The sequence below is a fragment of the Pristiophorus japonicus genome, unplaced genomic scaffold (assembly GCF_044704955.1).
Source record: "Pristiophorus japonicus isolate sPriJap1 unplaced genomic scaffold, sPriJap1.hap1 HAP1_SCAFFOLD_272, whole genome shotgun sequence".
NCBI classification, from domain to species: domain Eukaryota; kingdom Metazoa; phylum Chordata; class Chondrichthyes; family Pristiophoridae; genus Pristiophorus; species Pristiophorus japonicus.
The window spans coordinates 757,969-774,743 of record NW_027252472.1 but is presented as its reverse complement, the minus strand read 5'-3'; the positions used below and the strand labels follow the sequence as shown (position 1 = coordinate 774,743).

The 16,775-nt window shown below is 49.7% G+C and overlaps 2 protein-coding genes across 3 annotated transcripts in view; both read right to left on the bottom strand.

The window, feature by feature from the left end:
* The window catches only part of LOC139247550 (CCR4-NOT transcription complex subunit 3-like), a 51,766-nt gene extending 43,803 nt beyond the window's left edge, over window positions 1–7,963 (bottom strand). Inside the window, exons 1-3 of the mRNA XM_070871658.1 lie at window positions 7,506–7,963; window positions 5,263–5,330; window positions 1,416–1,490 (exon numbers count right to left, since the gene is read on the bottom strand). Of these exons, the coding sequence (XP_070727759.1) occupies window positions 1,416–1,490; window positions 5,263–5,330; window positions 7,506–7,530 (168 nt within the window). The 5' untranslated portion in view covers window positions 7,531–7,963. The remainder of the gene's footprint in view (window positions 1–1,415; window positions 1,491–5,262; window positions 5,331–7,505) is intronic.
* A 7,316-nt stretch (window positions 7,964–15,279) lies between these two features.
* The window catches only part of prpf31 (PRP31 pre-mRNA processing factor 31 homolog (yeast)), a 61,467-nt gene continuing 59,971 nt past the window's right edge, over window positions 15,280–16,775 (bottom strand). For both annotated transcript variants that reach the window (XM_070871653.1, XM_070871654.1), the window contains one exon: window positions 15,280–15,697. In XM_070871653.1, the coding sequence (XP_070727754.1) occupies window positions 15,569–15,697 (129 nt within the window). In that variant the 3' untranslated portion in view covers window positions 15,280–15,568. The remainder of the gene's footprint in view (window positions 15,698–16,775) is intronic.

Sequence of the window (16,775 nt, the reverse complement as noted above, 5' to 3'; positions counted from 1 at the left end):
GTGACTTTGTACAGTTAGTGAGTGACCCTTACCCTGAATAAACAGTGACTCTGTACGGTTAGTGAGTGACCCTTACCCTGAATAAACCGTGACTCTGTACAGTTAGTGAGTGACCCTTACCCTGAATAAACAGTGACTCTGTACAGTTAGTGAGTGACCCTGACCCTGAATAAACAGTGACTCTGTACAGTTAGTGAGTGACCCTGATCCTGAATAAACAGTGACTCTGTACAGTTAGTGAGTGACCCTTACCCTGAATAAACAGTGACTCTGTACAGTTACAGTGAGTGACCCTTACCCTGAATAAACAGTGACTCTGTACAGTTACAGTGAGTGACCCTTACCCTGAATAAACAGTGACTCTGTACAGTTAGTGAGTGACCTTACCCTGAATAAACAGTGACTCTGTACAGTTAGTGAGTGACCCTTACCCTGAATAAACAGTGACTCTGTACAGTTACACATTGAGTGACCCTTACCCTGAATAAACAGTGACTCTGTACAGTTACAGTGAGTGACCCTTACCCTGAATAAACAGTGACTCTGTACAGTTACAGTGAGTGACCCTTACCCTGAATAAACAGTGACTCTGTACAGTTAGTGAGTGACCTTACCCTGAATAAACAGTGACTCTGTACAGTTACAGTGAGTGACCCTTACCCTGAATAAACAGTGACTCTGTACAGTTACAGTGAGTGACCCTTACCCTGAATAAACAGTGACTCTGTACAGTTAGTGAGTGACCCTTACCCTGAATAAACAGTGACTCTGTACAGTTACAGTGAGTGACCCTTGCCCTGAATAAACAGTGACTCTGTACAGTTAGTGAGTGACCCTTACCCTGAATAAACAGTGACTCTGTACAGTTACAATGAGTGACCCTTACCCTGAATAAACAGTGACTCTGTACAGTTACAGTGAGTGACCCTTACCCTGAATAAACAGTGACTCTGTACAGTTACAGTGAGTGACCCTTACCCTGAATAAACAGTGACTCTGTACAGTTAGTGAGTGACCCTTACCCTGAATAAACAGTGACTCTGTACAGTTACAGTGAGTGACCCTTACCCTGAATAAACAGTGACTCTGTACAGTTAGTGAGTGACCCTTACCCTGAATAAACAATGACTCTGTACAGTTAGTGAGTGACCCTTACCCTGAATAAACAGTGACTGTGTGCAGTTAGTGAGTGACCCTTACCCTGAATAAACAGTGACTCTGTACAGTTACACAGTGAGTGACCCTTACCCTGAATAAATAGTGACTCTGTACAGTTACAGTGAGTGACCCTTACCCTGAATAAACAGTGACTCTGTACAGTTACACAGTGAGTGATCCTTACCCTGAATAAACAGTGACTCTGTACAGGTAGTGAGTAACTCGAACCCTACATCACTTTTATCAGTCGCGATTACCTGCAATTTCTTAATTTCCTTCTTAAGGTCAGCTTCATATTTGTCCTTCTGGTTCCCGTTTGCCGCACAATGTAGCTGGAATAGAGAGAAATTAATTATAATATATACAGGAGTGTTATACCCAGTAACACACAGTGTGTTATTATATAATATATACAGAATGTTATACCCAGTAACACACAGTGTGTTATTATATAATATATACAGGAGTGTTATACCTAGTAACACACAGTGTGTTATTATATAATATATACAGTGTTATACCCAGTAACACACAGTGTGTTATTATATAATATATACAGGAGTGTTATACCTAGTAACACACAGTGTGTTATTATATAATATATACAGTGTTATACCCAGTAACACACAGTGTGTTATTATATAATATATACAGAGTGTTATACCCAGTAACACACAGTGTGTTATTATATAATATATACAGGAGTGTTATACCCAGTAACACACAGTGTGTTATTATATAATATATACAGAGTGTTATACCCAGTAACACACAGTGTGTTATTATATAATATATACAGAGTGTTATACCCAGTAACACACAGTGTGTTATTATATAATATATACAGGAGTGTTATACCCAGTAACACACAGTGTGTTATTATATAATATATACAGGAATGTTATACCCAGTAACACACAGTGTGTTATTATATAATATATACAGAGTGTTATACCCAGTAACAGACAGTGTGTTATTATATAATATGTACAGGAGTGTTATACCCAGTAACACACAGTGTGTTATTATATAATATATACAGGAGTGTTATACCCAGTAACACACAATGTGTTATTATATAATATATACAGGAATGTTATACCCAGTAACACACAGTGTGTTATTATATAATATATAGAGTGTTATACCCAGTAACACACGGTGTGTTATTATATAATATATACAGTGTTATACCCAGTAACACACAGTGTTATTATATAATATATACAGGGTGTTATACCCAGTAACACACAGTGTGTTATTATATAATATATACAGGAGTGTTATACCCAGTAACACACAGTGTGTTATTATATAATATATACAGGAGTGTTATACCCAGTAACTCACAGTGTGTTATTATATAATATATACAGGAATGTTATACCCAGTAACACACAGTGTGTTATTATATAATATATAGAGTGTTATACCCAGTAACACACGGTGTGTTATTATATAATATATACAGAGTGTTATACCCAGTAACACACAGTGTGTTATTATATAATATATACAGGAGTGTTATACCTAGTAACACACAGTGTGTTGTTATATAATATATACAGGAGTGTTATACCCAGTAACACACAGTGTGTTATTATATAATATATACAGAGTGTTATACCCAGTAACACACGGTGTGTTATTATATAATATATACAGGAGTGTTATACCCAGTAACACACAGTGTGTTATTATACAATATATACAGAGTGTTATACCCAGTAACACACAGTGTGTTATTATATAATATATACAGGAGTGTTATACCCAGTAACACACAGTGTGTTATTATATAATATATACAGGAGTGTTATACCCAGTAACACACAGTGTGTTATTATATAATATATACAGGAGTGTTATACCCAGTAACACACAGCGTGTTATTATATAATATATACAGAGTGTTATACCCAGTAACACACAATGTGTTATTATATAATATATACAGAATGTTATACCCAGTAACACACAGTGTGTTATTATACAATATATACAGAGTGTTATACCCAGTAACATACAGTGTGTTATTATATAATATATACAGGAGTGTTATACCCAGTAACACACAGTGTGTTATTATATAATATATACAGAGTGTTATACCCAGTAACACACAGTGTGTTATTATATTATACAGAATGTTATACCGAGTAACACACGGTGTGTTATTATATAATAATACAGGAGTGTTATACCCAGTAACACACAGTGTGTTATTATATAATATATATAGAGTGTTATACCCAGTAACACACAGTGTGTTATTATATAATAATACAGGAGTGTTATACCCAGTAACACACAGTGTTTTATTATATAATATATAGAGTGTTATACCCAGTAACACACAGTGTGTTATTATATAATATATACAGAGTGTTATACCCAGTAACATACAGTGTGTTATTATATAATATATACAGAGTGTTATACCCAGTAACACACAGTGTGTTATTATATAATATATACGGAGTGTTATACCCAGTAACACACAATGTGTTATTATATAATATATACAGGAGTGTTATACCCAGTAACACACAGTGTTATTATACAATATATACAGAGTGTTATACCCAGTAACACACAGTGTGTTATTATATAATATATACAGAGTGTTATACCCAGTAACACACAATGTGTTATTATATAATATATACAGGAGTGTTATACCCAGTAACACACAGTGTGTTATTATATAATATATACAGGAGTGTTATACCCAGTAACACACAGTGTGTTATTATATAATATATACAGTGTTATACCCAGTAACACACAGTGTGTTATTATATAATATATACAGGAGTGTTATACCCAGTAACACACAGTGTGTTATTATATAATATATACAGGAGTGTTATACCCAGTAACACACAGTGTGTTATTATATAATATATACAGAATGTTATACCCAGTAACACACAGTGTGTTATTATATAATATATACAGAGTGTTATACCTAGTAACACACAGTGTGTTATTATATAATATATACAGAGTGTTATACCCAGTAACACACAGTGTGTTATTATACAATATATACAGAGTGTTATACCCAGTAACACACAGTGTGTTATTATATAATATATACAGAGTGTTATACCCAGTAACACACAGTGTGTTATTATATAATATATACAGAATGTTATACCCAGTAACACACAGTGTGTTATTATATAATATATACAGAGTGTTATACCAGTAACACACAGTGTGTTATTATACAATATATACAGAGTGTTATACCCAGTAACACACAGTGTGTTATTATATAATATATACAGGAGTGTTATACCAGTAACACAGTGTGTTATTACATAATATATGCAGGAGTGTTATACCCAGTAACACACAGTGTGTTATTATATAATATATAGAGTGTTATACCCAGTAACACACGGTGTGTTATTATATAATATATACAGAGTGTTATACCCAGTAACACACAGTGTGTTATTACATAATATATGCAGGAGTGTTATACCCAGTAACACACAGTGTGTTATTATATAATATATAGAGTGTTATGCCCAGTAACACACAGTGTGTTATTACATAATATATGCAGGAGTGTTATACCCAGTAACACACAGTGTGTTATTACATAATATATGCAGGAGTGTTATACCCAGTAACACACTGTGTGTTATTATATAATATATAGAGTGTTATGCCCAGTAACACACAGTGTGTTATTATATAATATATACAGTGTTATACCCAGTAACACACTGTGTGTTATTATATAATATATAGAGTGTTATGCCCAGTAACACACAGTGTGTTATTATATAATATATACAGTGTTATACCCAGTAACACACTGTGTGTTATTATATAATATATAGAGTGTTATACCCAGTAACACACAGTGTGTTATTATATAATATATACAGAGTGTTATACCCAGTAACACACAGTGTGTTATTATATAATATATACAGTGTTATACCCAGTAACACACTGTGTGTTATTATATAATATATACAGTGTTATACCCAGTAACACACTGTGTGTTATTATATAATATATAGAGTGTTATGCCCAGTAACGAACGGTACATCACGGATTATTCTGACACCAATTTCTTACCTTCTGCCAAATATCTTGGAACTGTTCAACACCTTCACAGACTTTTTTTAAACATCGTTCAATCTCGCCTGCAAGATTAACAAAAGAAGTTAGATGTGGGTTAGAGAGAGGGGAAATCAGCCAGGGTTCCTGCTCCTGATCACTGCCCAGTGACCCCTGGGTTAGAGAGAGGGGAAATCAGCCAGGGTTCCTGCTCCTGATCACTGCCCAGTGACCCCTGGGTTAGAGAGAGAGGGGAAATCAGCCAGGGTTCCTGCTCCTGATCACTGCCCAGTGACCCCTGGGTTAGAGAGAGGGGAAATCAGCCAGGGTTCCTGCTCCTGATCACTGCCCAGTGATCCCTGGGTTAGAGAGAGAGGGGGAAATCAGCCAGGGTTCCTGCTCCTGATCACTGCCCAGTGACCCCTGGGTTAGAGAGAACGGAAATCAGCCAGGGTTCCTGCTCCTGATCCCCGCCCAGTGATCCCTGGGTTAGAGAGAGAGGGGAAATCAGCCAGGGTTCCTGCTCCTGATCACTGCCCAGTGACCCCTGGGTTAGAGAGAGGGGAAATCAGCCAGGGTTCCTGCTCCTGATCACTGCCCAGTGACCCCTGGGTTAGAGAGAGGGGAAATCAGCCAGGGTTCCTGCTCCTGATCACTGCCCAGTGACCCCTGGGTTAGAGAGAGGGGAAATCAGCCAGGGTTCCTGCTCCTGATCACTGCCTAGTGACCCCTGGGTTAGAGAGAGGGAAATCAGCCAGGGTTCCTGCTCCTGATCCCTGCCCAGTGATCCCTGGGTTAGAGAGAGAGGGGAAATCAGCCAGGGTTCCTGCTCCTGATCACTGCCCAGTGACCCCTGGGTTAGAGAGAGGGGAAATCAGCCAGGGTTCCTGCTCCTGATCACTGCCCAGTGACCCCTGGGTTAGAGAGAGGGGAAATCAGCCAGGGTTCCTGCTCCTGATCACTGCCTAGTGACCCCTGGGTTAGAGAGAGGGAAATCAGCCAGGGTTCCTGCTCCTGATCCCTGCCCAGTGATCCCTGGGTTAGAGAGAGAGGAAATCAGCCAGGGTTCCTGCTCCTGATCACTGCCCAGTGACCCCTAGGTTAGAGAGAGAGGGGAAATCAGCCAGGGTTCCTGCTCCTGATCACTGCCCAGTGACCCCTGGGTTAGAGAGAGAGGGGAAATCAGCCAGGGTTCCTGCTCCTGATCCCTGCCCAGTGACCCCTGGGTTAGAGAGAGAGGGGAAATCAGCCAGGGTTCCTGCTCCTGATCACTGCCCAGTGACCCCTGGGTTAGAGAGAGGGGAAATCAGCCAGGGTTCCTGCTCCTGATCCCTGCCCAGTGACCCCTGGGTTAGAGAGAGAGGGGAAATCAGCCAGGGTTCCTGCTCCTGATCACTGCCCAGTGACCCCTGGGTTAGAGAGAGGGGAAATCAGCCAGGGTTCCTGCTCCTGATCACTGCCCAGTGACCCCTGGGTTAGAGAGAGGGAAATCAGCCAGGGTTCCTGTTCCTGATCACTGCCCAGTGACCCCTGGGTTAGAGAGAGAGGGGAAATCAGCCAGGGTTCCTGCTCCTGATCCCTGCCCAGTGACCCCTGGGTTAGAGAGAGAGGGGAAATCAGCCAGGGTTCCTGCTCCTGATCCCCGCCCAGTGACCCCTGGGTTAGAGAGAGAGGAAATCAGCCAGGGTTCCTGCTCCTGATCCCCGCCCAGTGACCCCTGGGTTAGAGAGAGAGGGGAAATCAGCCAGGGTTCCTGCTCCTGATCACTGCCCAGTGACCCCTGGGTTAGAGAGAGGGGAAATCAGCCAGGGTTCCTGCTCCTGATCACTGCCCAGTGACCCCTGGGTTAGAGAGGGGGGAAATCAGCCAGGGTTCCTGCTCCTGATCCCCACCCAGTGACCCCTGGGTTAGAGAGAGGGGAAATCAGCCAGGGTTCCTGCTCCTGATCACTGCCCAGTGACCCCTGGGTTAGAGAGAGAGGGGAAATCAGCCAGGGTTCCTGCTCCTGATCACTGCCCAGTGACCCCTGGGTTAGAGAGAGGGAAATCAGCCAGGGTTCCTGCTCCTGATCCCTGGCCTAATCCAACGATCGCTGGACAGTGGTTAGAGAGTAAGCCAGCCACGGACTAGCAAGGCTGGGTGATCTGTCTGTACACTGACAGGCTCCGTCAATCTTCAGGCAAACACACACACACACACAAGACGACGGCAGGTTAAACACAGACTGCAAAGCTCCCCGGGGCCCCCTTCCCTTGTCTTACCTTGCAGCTTCCGTTTGTCTGCCATCTCGGTCTCTCTCTCTCTCTCTCTCTCTCTCTCTCGCTCTCTCTCTTTCTCCAGAACCGGCTAGAGCTGTGCCTTCTGCATCGCTGAACAGCGGGCCCCCACAAACTGCAAAGAACAGGAGCAGAATGCAGAAGAGGTCTGAGGATTAGAGCGACGGAAACTGTGCAGACCCATATCCTGTTAAACCCGACCGCCCCACCCCCCACATACACACACACACAATCACAATCACACTCCTCCCGTCGCTCTCTGGGCTAGGTCTGTTCCAGACATTGAACAACATCGAATCTCCGGCCGTGTCCCTCGTCCACCTCCGAGGGACGGACGGTCAAATCTCTGTCCCTCCCTCGTCCACCTCCGAGGGACGGACGGTCAAATCTCCGGCCGTGTCCCTCGTCCATCTCCGAGGGACAGACGGTCAAATCTCTGTCCCTCTCCCTCGTCCACCTCCGAGGGACAGACGGTCAAATCTCTGTCCCTCTCCCTCGTCCACCTCCGAGAGACGGACGGTCAAATCTCTGTCCCTCCCTCGTCCACCTCCGAGAGACGGACGGTCAAATCTCTGTCCCTCCCTCGTCCACCTCCGAGGGACGGACGGTCAAATCTCCGGCCGTTTCCCTCGTCCACCTCCGAGGGACGGACGGTCAAATCTCTGTCCCTCCCTCGTCCACCTCCGAGAGACGGACGGTCAAATCTCCGGCCGTTTCCCTCGTCCACCTCCGAGGGACGGACGGTCAAATCTCTGTCCCTCTCCCTCGTCCACCTCCGAGAGACGGACGGTCAAATCTCTGTCCCTCCCTCGTCCACCTCCGAGAGACGGACGGTCAAATCTCTGTCCCTCCCTCGTCCACCTCCGAGAGACAGACGGTCAAATCTCTGTCCCTCTCCCTCGTCCACCTCCGAGGGACGGACGGTCAAATCTCTGTCCCTCCCTCGTCCACCTCCGAGAGACAGACGGTCAAATCTCTGTCCCTCTCCCTCGTCCACCTCCGAGAGACGGACGGTCAAATCTCTGTCCCTCCCTCGTCCACCTCCGAGAGACGGACGGTCAAATCTCTGTCCCTCCCTCGTCCACCTCCGAGAGACAGACGGTCAAATCTCTGTCCCTCTCCCTCGTCTACCTCCGAGAGACGGACGGTCAAATCTCTGTCCCTCCCTCGTCCACCTCCGAGGGACAGACGGTCAAATCTCTGTCCCTCTCCCTCGTCCACCTCCGAGAGACGGACGGTCAAATCTCTGTCCCTCCCTCGTCCACCTCCGAGAGACGGACGGTCAAATCTCTGTCCCTCCCTCGTCCACCTCCGAGGGACGGACGGTCAAATCTCCGGCCGTTTCCCTCGTCCACCTCCGAGGGACGGACGGTCAAATCTCTGTCCCTCCCTCGTCCACCTCCGAGAGACGGACGGTCAAATCTCCGGCCGTTTCCCTCGTCCACCTCCGAGGGACGGACGGTCAAATCTCTGTCCCTCTCCCTCGTCCACCTCCGAGAGACGGACGGTCAAATCTCTGTCCCTCCCTCGTCCACCTCCGAGAGACGGACGGTCAAATCTCTGTCCCTCCCTCGTCCACCTCCGAGAGACAGACGGTCAAATCTCTGTCCCTCTCCCTCGTCCACCTCCGAGGGACGGACGGTCAAATCTCTGTCCCTCCCTCGTCCACCTCCGAGAGACAGACGGTCAAATCTCTGTCCCTCTCCCTCGTCCACCTCCGAGAGACGGACGGTCAAATCTCTGTCCCTCCCTCGTCCACCTCCGAGAGACGGACGGTCAAATCTCTGTCCCTCCCTCGTCCACCTCCGAGAGACAGACGGTCAAATCTCTGTCCCTCTCCCTCGTCCACCTCCGAGAGACGGACGGTCAAATCTCTGTCCCTCCCTCGTCCACCTCCGAGGGACGGACGGTCAAATCTCTGTCCCTCCCTCGTCCACCTCCGAGGGACAGACGGTCAAATCTCTGTCCCTCCCTCGTCCACCTCCGAGAGACGGACGGTCAAATCTCCGGCCGTTTCCCTCGTCCACCTCCGAGAGACGGACGGTCAAATCTCTGTCCCTCCCTCGCCCACCTCCGAGAGACGGACGGTCAAATCTCTGTCCCTCCCTCGTCCACCTCCGAGAGACAGACGGTCAAATCTCTGTCCCTCCCTCGTCCACCTCCGAGAGACAGACGGTCAAATCTCTGTCCCTCCCTCGTCCACCTCCGAGAGACGGACGGTCAAATCTCTGTCCCTCCCTCGTCCACCTCCGAGAGACGGACGGTCAAATCTCTGTCCCTCCCTCGTCCACCTCCGAGAGACGGACGGTCAAATCTCCGGCCGTTTCCCTCGTCCACCTCCGAGAGACGGACGGTCAAATCTCTGTCCCTCTCCCTCGTCCACCTCCGAGAGACAGACGGTCAAATCTCTGTCCCTCCCTCGTCCACCTCCGAGAGACGGACGGTCAAATCTCTGTCCCTCTCCCTCGTCCACCTCCGAGAGACGGACGGTCAAATCTCTGTCCCTCTCCCTCGTCCACCTCCGAGAGACAGACGGTCAAATCTCTGTCCCTCCCTCGTCCACCTCCGAGAGACGGACGGTCAAATCTCTGTCCCTCCCTCGTCCACCTCCGAGAGACGGACGGTCAAATCTCTGTCCCTCTCCCTCGTCCACCTCCGAGAGACGGACGGTCAAATCTCCGGCCGTTTCCCTCGTCCACCTCCGAGAGACGGACGGTCAAATCTCTGTCCCTCCCTCGTCCACCTCCGAGAGACGGACGGTCAAATCTCTGTCCCTCCCTCGTCCACCTCCGAGAGACGGACGGTCAAATCTCTGTCCCTCCCTCGTCCACCTCCGAGAGACGGACGGTCAAATCTCTGTCCCTCCCTCGTCCACCTCCGAGAGACGGACGGTCAAATCTCTGTCCCTCTCCCTCGTCCACCTCCGAGAGACGGACGGTCAAATCTCTGTCCGTTTCCCTCGTCCATCTCCGAGGGACGGACGGTCAAATCTCTGTCCCTCTCCCTCGTCCACCTCCGAGAGACGGACGGTCAAATCTCTGTCCCTCCCTCGTCCACCTCCGAGAGACGGACGGTCAAATCTCTGTCCCTCTCCCTCGTCCACCTCCGAGAGACGGACGGTCAAATCTCTGTCCCTCCCTCGTCCACCTCCGAGAGACAGACGGTCAAATCTCTGTCCCTCTCCCTCGTCCACCTCCGAGAGACGGACGGTCAAATCTCTGTCCCTCCCTCGTCCACCTTTAGCGAGACGGACGGTCAAATCTCTGTCTGTGTCCCTCGTCCACCTCCGAGGGACGGACGGTCAAATCTCTGTCCCTCCCTCGTCCACCTTTGGCGAGACGGACGGCCGGACCTCCGTCCGCCTCTCCCTAGCGCTGGCCCTTTGGGTTGGGGGGGGGGGGGGTGGGGGAGGGGGGTTGGTCAACTTTTTGCCCCACTTGTCACACGTCCAGCCAGCCCTTCCCCCCCCCCCTCCCCCCCCTTTCCCCTCCGACCCTTCGCGATGTCAGCGGACGCCCCCCCCCCCCCCTTGTGACCGGCCCCGGTGAACACCCGGTGACCAGCCCACCCCACCACCGGTGACAGGCCACCGGTGACAGGCCGCCGGACCCCGGCGTGTGGCGACGCGTGGCGCGCGGCGACGCGTACCGTGCCTGCCGGCGTCGCCATTTTTTGCCAGGGAGGGGGGGGGGGGGGCCTCCCATTACAGCCGTCCAGCCGGCTCCGGCCGGCTCCGGCCAGCGAAACGTGGCGTCCGGCCCCGTAATTGGCCATTTGAAGCCGGAATGGGGGGGGGGAGGGGCGGGGGTCCCCGGTGTGTGGGGGGGGGGGGGGCCCGGTGCCCCTCGCGTCCCTCCTGCGAACCAGCAGCTGCTGCACTGCTGGAGCCTAGCCTGAGTTGCATTGATTGTCCTCCAGCAGCCTCCCTCTCCCCCTCCCCTCCCCTCCCCCCCTCCTCACCAATGGCTCAAGAGCAGCTCCCCATCCAAAATGGCCGCCGCGCCCGCCCCCCCCCTCTCCCTCCCTCCTGATTGGCCGCCGCCGCCCCGTCACTCAGCCTGCTCGCGGGTCCCCGCCCATTGGCTGCTCCCCACCACCCTTTGTTGCGTCACCGCGGCGCTTGATTGGCGGCGGCTGCTGCTGCTTGCTGCTGCTCTTCCCCCCCCCCACGTGGGAGGTGGTGGGCGGGGCCGGGGGGGTTAAAGGAGCAGCAGCTGGCCCTCGTGGTGCGAGCGGCTTGCCGCCATTGGCCGCGGCGGCTGTCAATCAGTCAGTGCTGTCAATCAGTCAGTGCAGCAGTAGAGAGGGGGGTGAGGAGAGAGTGGACGGGCGAAGGGAAGGAGGGGGGGGGCGCGTGGGCGAGTTCATCTGCCGGCTGGAGAAGAGGGGGGGGAATGGAGGCCATTCAGCCCATCTTTTCCGTGCTAGCCCATTGGACAGGGATACCCCCAATCATTAAATAGAGGCCATTCAGCCCATCTTTTCCGTGCTAGCCCATTGGACAGGGATATTCCCCAATCATTAAATGGAGGCCATTCAGCCCATCTTTTCCGTGCTAGCCCATTGGACAGGGATATTCCCCAATAATTAAATGGAGGCCATTCAGCCCATCTTTTCTCTGCTAGCCCATTGGACAGGAATTTCCCCCAATTAATCCCAGTCACTGATGGAGGCCATTCAGCCCATCTTTTCCGTGCAAGCCCATTGGACAGGAATACCCCCAATCATTAAATGGAGACCATTCAGCCCATCTTTTCCATGCAAGCCCACTGGACAGGAATACCCCCAACTAATCCCAGTCACTGACGGAGGCCATTCAGCCCATCTTTTCCATGCAAGCCCACTGGACAGGAATACCCCCAACTAATCCCAGTCACTGACGGAGGCCATTCAGCCCATCTTTTCCATGCAAGCCCATTGGACAGGAATACCCCCAATTAATCCCAGTCACTGACGGAGGCCATTCAGCCCATCTTTTCCATGCAAGCCCATTGGACAGGAACACCCCCAATTAATCCCAGTCACTGATGGAGGCCATTCAGCCCATCTTTTCCATGCAAGCCCATTGGACAGGAACACCCCCAATTAATCCCAGTCACTGATGGAGGCCATTCAGCCCATCTTTTGCGTGCAAGCCCATTGGACAGGAATTTCCCCAATTAATCCCAGTCACTAAGGAAGGCCATTCAGCCCATCTTTTCCGTGCAAACCCATTGGTCAGGAATTTCCCCAATTAATCCCAGTCACTGACGGAGGCCATTCAGCCCATCTTTTCCATGCAAGCCCACTGGACAGGAATACCCCCAATTAATCCCAGTCACTGATGGAGGCCATTCAGCCCATCTTTTCCGTGCTAGCCCATTGGACAGGAATACCCACAATCATTAAATGGAGGCCATTCAGCCCATCTTTTCCGTGCTAGCCCATTGGACAGGAATATCCCCCAATCATTAAATGGAGGCCATTCAGCCCATCTTATCCGTGCTAGCCCATTGGACAGGAATACCCCCAATCATTAAATGGAGGCCATTCAGCCCATCTTTTCCGTGCTAGCCCATTGGACAGGAATACCCCCAATCATTAAATGGAGGCCATTCAGCCCATCTTTTCCGTGCTAGCCCATTGGACAGGAATACCCCCAATCATTAAATGGAGGCCATTCAGCCCATCTTTTCCGTGCTAGCCCATTGGACAGGAATACCCCCAATCATTAAATGGAGGCCATTCAGCCCATCTTTTCTCTGCTAGCCCATTGGACAGGAATTTTCCCCAATTAATCCCAGTCACTGATGGAGGCCATTCAGCCCATCTTTTCCGTGCAAGCCCATTGGACAGGAATACCCCCAATCATTAAATGGAGACCATTCAGCCCATCTTTTCCGTGCAAGCCCATTGGACAGGAATACCCCCAACTAATCCCAGTCACTGACGGAGGCCATTCAGCCCATCTTTTCCATGCAAGCCCATTGGACAGGAATTTCCCCAATTAATCCCAGTCACTGACGGAGGCCATTCAGCCCATCATTTCCGTGCAAGCCCATTGGACAGGAATTTCCCCAATTAATCCCAGTCACTGATGGAGACCATTCAGCCCATCTTTTCCATGCAAGCCCATTGGACAGGAACACCCCCAATTAATCCCAGTCACTGACGGAGGCCATTCAGCCCATACTTTCCGTGCAAGCCCACTGGACAGGAATACCCCCAATTAATCCCAGTCACTGATGGAGACCATTCAACCCATCTTTTGCGTGCAAGCCCATTGGACAGGAATTTCCCCAATTAATCCCAGTCACTAATGAAGGCCATTCAGCCCATCTTTTCCGTGCAAACCCATTGGTCAGGAATTTCCCCAATTAATCCCAGTCACCGACGGAGGCCATTCAGCCCATCTTTTCCGTGCTAGCCCACTGGACAGGAATACCCCCAATTAATCCCAGTCACTGATGGAGGCCATTCAGCCCATCTTTTCCGTGCTAGCCCATTGGACAAGAATTTCCCCAATTAATCCCAGTCACTGATGGAGACCATTCAGCCCATCTTTTCCGTGCTAGCCCACTGGACAGGAATACCCCCCAATTAATCCCAGTCACTGATGGAGGCCATTCAGCCCATCTTTTCCATGCAAGCCCATTGGACAGGAATACCCCCAATTAATCCCAGTCACTGATGGAGGCCATTCAGCCCATCTTTTCCGTGCTAGCCCATTGGACAAGAATTTCCCCAATTAATCCCAGTCACTGATGGAGGCTGTTCAGCCCACGGGACAGGAATTTCCCCAATTAATCCCAGTCACCAATGGCGGCCATTCAGCCCATCTGTTCCGTGCTAGCCCATTGGACAGGAATATCTCCAGTCACTGATGGAGGCCATTCAGCCCATCTTTTCCGTGCTAGCCCATTGGACAGGAATATCCCCAGTCACTGATGGAGGCCATTCAGCCCATCGGACAGAAAATATATCCACTTAATCCCATGCCCTACAGGCCATTCAGCCCATCTTTAACACACTATCCCTTTGCCCAGCTATATGCCCAATTGATCCCATTCGTAAATGGAGGCCACTCAGCTCATCCCAACTAAGCAAGCTCTCTTTTGCATTCACCTCTCTCCAATTAATCCCAGTCACTACAGGGGGCCATTCAGCCCATCTTTATTCTACTAGCCCTTTGCAGAGACACCCCCCCAATTAAACCCAGCACAAAGGGTGGCCACTCAGCCCATCCCGACACCTCCTAGCCCTTTGCAATCACCGATCTCCAATTAACGGCAGTCACTGCAGGAGGCCATTCGGCCCATCCTGGCCCTGCTGTCCCATCACAGTGCCCTAATCCCCAATTGACCCCATTCAGAGAGGGCAGGCCATTCAGCCCATCTTTTCTATGCTACCTCTTCGCAATCACCTGTCCCCAATTAATCCGTGTGGCGCCAGGAGGCCGTTCAGCCCACCCTAGCCCTTTGCAAGGCCCACCGATTAAATTCACCCCCATGCTGACCCTGTTAGCCGAGCACTTTGCAAAGAAATGGCCAGTTTTAGCCCATTCACCACGGACGGTGGCCCCGCTATCCCTTGGCAATCACCGATCCCTGATTAATCCCAGTCTCACCCCTCTCCAGTAATCGGATGCGTGCAAGTGTGTGTGTGTGTGTGTGTGTGTATGTGTGTGTGTGTGTGTGTGTGTGTGCGCGCGCGCGCGATGAATTACCCGACGCGAGGCGGACAGGGTTCAAACACGCACAGAAACACACAGACAAACGTGGGGAGCACATTAACAGGTTTTATTCAGTTTTGTTTTAATGATAAAAGCGCGGGGGGTTTGGGGGGGTAAGAGGAGGACTGAAATAATTTAAAAAGAAGCCTCGTGGAGTAAGGGGGTGTGGCAAAGGGGATAGACGAAAGCAGAACGTGCGAAGGAGGGGCGAGACATTTCCTTCTGTGTAACGACACCGCTCTCTCTCTCTCTCCGTCACGGGCTCGAGATGTTCCACAGGGGGGTGGGCAGAGACCGGACCTGCCCTGGCACGCCCAGGGCTGCCCGCCACGGCCCCTCAGAAGACCCTCAGTTTATCTTCCTTCTCTCTCTTCACCTTCAGGAACTCCGCCATGTTGGAGAAATATTTCTGATTTGACTCAGTCACCTTCTTTTCGGCTGCCTGTGGGTTGACAATCTCCAGGCCCTGAGGGGAGGTGGAGGGGAACCCAGGGTTATTCAGCAGCAGCAGGCATCACTCACCTACCCACAACCCCCAACCCTCCCTCCCCCCCCGCACATAATCAGGTCACATCAGAAATAGAAGGAGGAGTGGGCCATTCGAGCCCTGCTCCGCCATTTAATACCATCGTGGCCTGATCCGATCATGGACCCAGCTCCACTTCCCTGCCCGCCCCCTTATCGGTTAAGAAACTGTCTATCTCCGTCATAAATATATTCAATGTCCCGGCTTCCACAGCTCTCTGAGGCAGCGAGTTCCACAGATTTACAACCCTCTGAGAGAAGAAATTCCTCCTCATCTCAGTTTTAAATGGGCGGCCCCTTATTCTAAGACCATGCCCCCTAGTTCTAGTCTTCCCCATCAGTGGGAACATCCTCTCTGCATCCACCTTGTCGAGCCCCCTCATAATCTGATACGTTTCGATAAGATCACCTCTCATTCTTCTGAACTCCAATGAGTAGAGGCCCCAACCTCCTCAACCTTTCCTCATAAGTCAATCCCCTCATCCCCGGAATCAACCGAGTGAACCTTCTCTGAACTGCCTCCAAAGCAAAGTGTGTCCTTTCGTAAATACGGAGAGCAAAACTGTGCACGCAGTACTCCAGGTGTGGCCTCACCAATACCCTGTGTAACTGGAGCAAGACTTCCCTGCTTTTATACTCCATCCCCTTTGCAATAAAGGCCAAGATACCATTGGCCTTCCTGATCACTTGCTGTACCTGCAGACTAACCTTTTGTGTTTCATGTACAAGTAACCCCCAGGTCCCGCTGTACTGCCGCACTTTGTAATCTTTCTCCATTTAAATAATAACTTGCTCTTTGATTTAAGATTTGATTTGATCCCTGCCCAGTGAACCCTGGGTTAGAGAGAGAGGGGGAAATCAGCCAGGGTTCCTGCTCCTGATCCCCGCCCAGTGACCCCTGGGTTAGAGAGAGAGGGGGAAATCAGCCAGGGTTCCTGCTCCTGATCCCCGCCCAGTGACCCCTGGGGTAGAGAAAAAGGTTAGTAAAGACAAACGTAGGTCCCCTGCAGTCAGAATCA